General features: G+C 41.1%; 1 protein-coding gene across 1 annotated transcript; it reads right to left on the reverse strand.

The window, feature by feature from the left end:
* Positions 1 to 4,878: 4,878 nt before the first annotated feature.
* LOC124232804 (olfactory receptor 6N1-like) lies at positions 4,879 to 5,391 on the reverse strand (the record flags this gene model as incomplete). Its single annotated transcript, XM_046649716.1, has 1 exon — positions 4,879 to 5,391. A coding segment is annotated over one exon (513 nt), but the record flags the coding sequence as incomplete, so codon positions are not given.
* Positions 5,392 to 5,394: the final 3 nt, after the last annotated feature.

Genomic DNA, 5,394 nt, shown 5'->3' on the forward strand with positions numbered 1-5,394 from the left:
ATGGCCAATTAAGAGGGGTTTTAGGTCATTGTGTAAAAAGCTCGCTAGTAGAAAATGTGAGAACTCCCACAAACACAAGATGTCTAGATAAACTTGTGTGGCTTCCCATCATCTCAAGTTCTAATCCTCAAAGTCATTCAAAATCTTCAAGGAAGTGTTCCCGCCAGGTTGATACCCTAATAATTCAGTCTAGAAGATGGTCAGAAGTCTCCTAAGGAGAAGCACGAGAGCAAGAAGAAGAGCAACCACACTAAGAAATAGCAGCCATGTTCTTTAAAGTCATATTAGGCCCAAGGATAAAGGCATAGGTGTAAGGTCTGTAGTCCCAGAAAAGCAAATAGAAGGGGACAGTGTGTTGGGCATACTCAAATGAAAAGTCTTTGTCCATCTCCTTATCTCTAAGGACCAGAACAACATCTTTCAGTGTGGGAGCCTGAGCTGACCAAGACGATTTATGCATTCACCTAGTCATCATCCAACTAAACAATACACTTCCCTAGTTTTCCTTTGCAAGAAAATCAGTTTTTTGCTCATCCATAGTTGTCATCTGGGAGTGTGACCAGGACGATAATTCATTCAAGTTATATTTTAACTCTTAGCTAGATCTTGCACTATTTCTGAACTCTGTTTTTATTTTATTTTTTTTAATCAAGTCACCCAATTCCATAAATGCTATTAAAGATCTTCTTCTCCTAAGGTAAAATCTGTGCATTAGCTTCCTATTGCTGCTATAACAACTTAGGACAAACTTGGTGGCTTAAAACAGGAGATATTTATTGTCCCACAGTTATGGAAGCCAGAAGTCCAAAATCAGTATCACTGTTGGGAAGTGGGAGTAGCAGGACTTCTCTACGTAAATACTCCTGGATTGCTTTGATTTTTGAAACATTTAGTTGTATTATTTGTTGAAGCAAAGAAGTCACATTTAAAAAAAAAGTGTTAGTTCAGTGTTATGCTGTGGTCGTATGTCCTTGTTTGCCCCAACTCTGGGTTAATATATCTGATGTCCTAGAGTAGTTATTAACAGTACCTCCTTTTGCTCACTAACGCATTTGAGCTTAGGCAACAACTGTATAAACACTTTATATGATGGAATATTAGTCTTAATGCTAGTGTTGATGCCAATAAGCCATAACCAATCTATAAACCATACTTGGGGTGAGTTTATTATGAACCAGATTTGAGGACCACATAGCCTGGGAGAGTCCTTCCACAAAGGAATGGAGCACTCCAAAGAAGTGAGGGCGTAGAGAGTGGTTCTATACAGTCAAAGAGCACGTATCACATATGATTGAAATGTCTCTTTTGCAATAGTCAAGAGATTGCCCTGTTGGCACAGTGATTGATGGACACAGCAGGTAGCAGGTCTGTTGTCTCTAGCTGGGTAGTCACAGCTGAGCACAGCAATCAATTCCTAGTCTAGGGAGAGATGCTTATCATTAAGGAAATGCCAAAGTGGGGGAAGCTGCACCTTTATCTTAAGGGCATTTGTTCTTGTCTTTGGGACAAAACAAATGCTTACAGCAGATATACAATGCATGCTCAACTGCCACATCAAGCCCTTTTGGAAAAAACAAAATGAGGCCAAATTAGTTTTATACCAATAGCTTCCTCATATACTCCAATATATCCTGTTGCTTGACATTTGTTTATCACTAGTACTGAGCAACTGGTCTGATTAGTGGATTTTAGTCCTGGCTTGTTCTCATTGTCTCTCCTACTAGAGGCGTTATCTAGATATCACCAGGGAAGAAGCGGCCAAAAGTTGAGTCTTACCTTGGACACTTACACCAATACGTCACGCACTAAGGCATTGATTTTCATTTTTGTCACACCATAGCACATATAAAAAGTGATAATGTTTGTAGAGAACCCACAGGTGATCAGAAAGGCTGCTTACTGCCAGAGGCAATCAGTCCAGGGACTCCAGTTTCCTCAAGCCTTATACGACCATTTAAAGGGCATGTGTTAGGGGTGAGGAATCAGTTACTCAGCACCACTGTTATTTTTATCAGTTGGGAAATTCTGCACGAAGGATGATATAAACATTATATTCTAAAAGGAAGGAGGTTGCAAGAGAGGAAAGATTGTAAAATGAAAGGCAAGAGAGTTTGGAGCTATGAATAGATCTAAGAAAAATACTATATCCTGATGGAGTTATAGGAGGGGCACTTAATCTGTGTCACACTCATTTAACTCTTGAGTTCATTCATTCATTTGCTCACTAATGAATAAATCAATGGTGCTGCCTTGAGTTGTTAATTATTGCTATCTCTAAAACAGGATTGAAAGCCCTCAGGCTCTCTGCACAGTATAGACCCACAGAGATGGGACCCACAGGGTTATTGATTAATGGGACCCAAGCCGTTGCAAGGGCAAGCAGTTTCAGCCAGTCTTTTGTGCTGCCACCAGAGGGAGCATAGGAGTTTCCGATGTGCCTGCAATGACTTGCAAAAAGAGCCATCTCAAGAAAGGTGTCCAAGAGGAGTGAAAAGATCAGAGCTCAAAAACAATAGACATAGCAGGCCAGGGGAACAGAGTATTGCACCCTGCATTTAGGGAAGCAGCATAGATTTGGTGAAAACAGGACGTACTGTTCAGGTAATGCAAGTTGACTTTGGACACTTAGGTCAAAAGGAGATGCTTCACTTGGATGCTACCAATTCTTTTCTTTTTTTTTTTTTTTTTGAAGATTGACACTGAGCTAACATCTGTTGCCAATCTTCCTCTTTTTTTTTTCCCTCCACAAAGCTCCAGTACATAACTGTATATCCTAGTTGTAAGTCCTTCTAGTTCTTCTGTGTGAGATGCTGCCACAGCATGACTTGATGAGCAATGTGTACATCCATGCCCAGGATGACGAACCTGCAAACCCCGGGCCACCGAAGTGAAGTGCAGGACCTTAACTGCTACACCACCAGGAGGGCCCCTGGATGCTGCCAATTCTTCTGACTTCACACATAATGAAAATTTGAGATGCGTGTTGAAACTAAACATTCTCAAGGAAAGAAATTCCCACTGCTGAAATGTAGGTGGAAAATCTTTGAAGCAATAATGATTAATATCTATGTACTGCCTAAAGTTTCATTATTGTCCTCATTTTCCAGATCAGCAAACTGAGGCACAAGGAAGGTAAGTGCATTACCCAAGGTCACACTGCAAGTATAGGGTAGAATTAATGTTCGAACCCAAGCAGACAGGCCTCAGAGTCCATGCTCTGACCACTATATTGCCCTGCCTCTGGAATAATAAGGCTAATGTATGTATTGAACACTTGTCATGTGTTATTTTACTTAATCTTTAAAACTCTTTGTTACATAATTTTTTTAAAGGAAGACAAAATTGAAGTCAAGAGAGAAATTACTTTCGTTTTTGTCTAGGATCGCAAAGCCAAAAAGTGACAAAACTTGGATTTGGATCCCCTTCCACTCTCTGTTCTGGATATTCAGATCTTGCCGCCTGGGGCCTAGTTCAGATCCTGTTTTCTTTAAGAAGTGTTGCAATCATAGAATGAAAACTCCCTAAGCAGGAAGGAATGTGAGCAGTCCTCTGCTCCAGGCTCTCACTCAGCACAGAAAGAATGAGACTGAGGAAGTCTTGCCAATGTTATCAGCCTGCCAGAGTGGATCTGGAGATGAATCCATGTCTCTTTACAGCAAGTCCAGGATCTTTCGAATTTCATCATGTAAATATTGGGATGATTCTTCCTTCTTCAGAGGAAAATTATGAAGATTAAATTAAAAGTACATTTAAAAGCAGCTGTCACTGTTTCTGACATAGGGCAGACATACTAAAAAAATTGGTTTGACTTTTCAGCAGTTACTTATATAAGAATGAAAAACAGAATATTTAAAACCCATAGAATGGCCTAGTGTCTGCCAAGATTTTGGTCCGATCTTTCTCACTAATTTTCTCACATCCTTTTGCTGGTATTTGACCCTCAATTCACACATCACTAAAGTATGAAAGTTGAACCTGAGCAATGATTTTCAAAAGTTGCCCAGCAGAGAAAGTGGTGTGGGAGCTAGAGGAGAAAAGAGGCAATAGAATGTGGTCAGAGCTTCAGGTCCCTATTTCTATTTCAATCTGTTTTCTACTTTGTACTAGTGTGCTTTATATACAAGACTTGCAAAGCTTTTTCTTCCTTTGCTGCTTGGTTAAAAAAATATATATTTATTTATTTATTCTTATTTAATACAGCTCCAGATGATTTCAAAGGTGTATTCCATGATATTAGAAGAGAACTCAGACAACACCTTCATCCAATACTTTGCTCTTTCCCCATTAGAGAGTAAATTATTATCTCTAGCTTCCAGCCTCCTGCCCGGTGGAACTGTTCTCTCCTCCCCTGAGCTACCTTTGATCATATGATAACCCCAGATCACTGGATTCCACTATACTAAGCTTTCTGCCCACGGCTCACTGTTTCACATCTGAAACCTAGGCAAGTTAGAATTTTAGTCTCTTTTTTCCAAACATGTTTTTCACCTTTTCAATCCTTCTCTGGAAATCCTATCTTGACAAAAGCCCCCACTCTCACCTTTAGTTTTTCTTCTTTGTCTCAGTATTACACTGTCTCTCTAAGTTATAAGTTCAGCAAAACCATTTGTGCTGTGTCTCTGTTATTTTCCTGCTTTGTCACATTTCTCTCCCCTTTGGATTGGGGTGAAATCAAAGACATATCTCCTTTCTCTGTACATATTCAAACTCTGATTAATCCAGGACCATCTCTTCCTGAGTAAGTGTTTGCAGCATGTTTGACAAATGAGTTGACTGATTATTTCACTGGCATTTACTTTAACTCTGACCAGATGATCAACTAACCAACTGGCTGATTCCTGCAGTTACCGGGAAGCTGGGCTATGACAATAAAGATTGTCAGCATTCCTTCAAAATAGTCCTGATCCTGACAGTGATCCTCTTCATGGCCTCCTTCACCTCCCTGTTGCGAAGGGTATAGATGATAGGATTGAGGAAAGGAGTAAGAAGGGCATATACCAAAGCAATATGTTTGTCTGTGCCTTCAGGGCGACTCCTAGGTGGCCCCACATACACTGTGAAGGCAGAAGCGTAAAAGAGTGCCACTACAGTTATGTGGGAGGAACAGGTAGAGAAGGCCTTGGCACGGCTGGCAGCTGAGGGCAGCTCCAGCACGGCTCTCAGGATACCCCCATAGAGTCCTAAAATGAGCACAAAGTTGCACCCAGTGGCCACACCAATTATTGCCCCATGGACCTGAGTATGCCAGCTTGTGTCCACACACGCCAATCGCATTAGTGGGGCCAGGTCACAAAAGTAATGAGCCACCTCTTTTAAACAGAAGGGCAGAGTGACTGTGAGGCTGGCCGGCACAAGTGCAGCTGAGAAGCCAGCCACCCAAGTGGTCCCTGCTAG

Source organism: Equus quagga, unplaced genomic scaffold (assembly GCF_021613505.1).
Source record: "Equus quagga isolate Etosha38 unplaced genomic scaffold, UCLA_HA_Equagga_1.0 117936_RagTag, whole genome shotgun sequence".
Classification (NCBI taxonomy): Eukaryota; Metazoa; Chordata; class Mammalia; order Perissodactyla; family Equidae; genus Equus; species Equus quagga.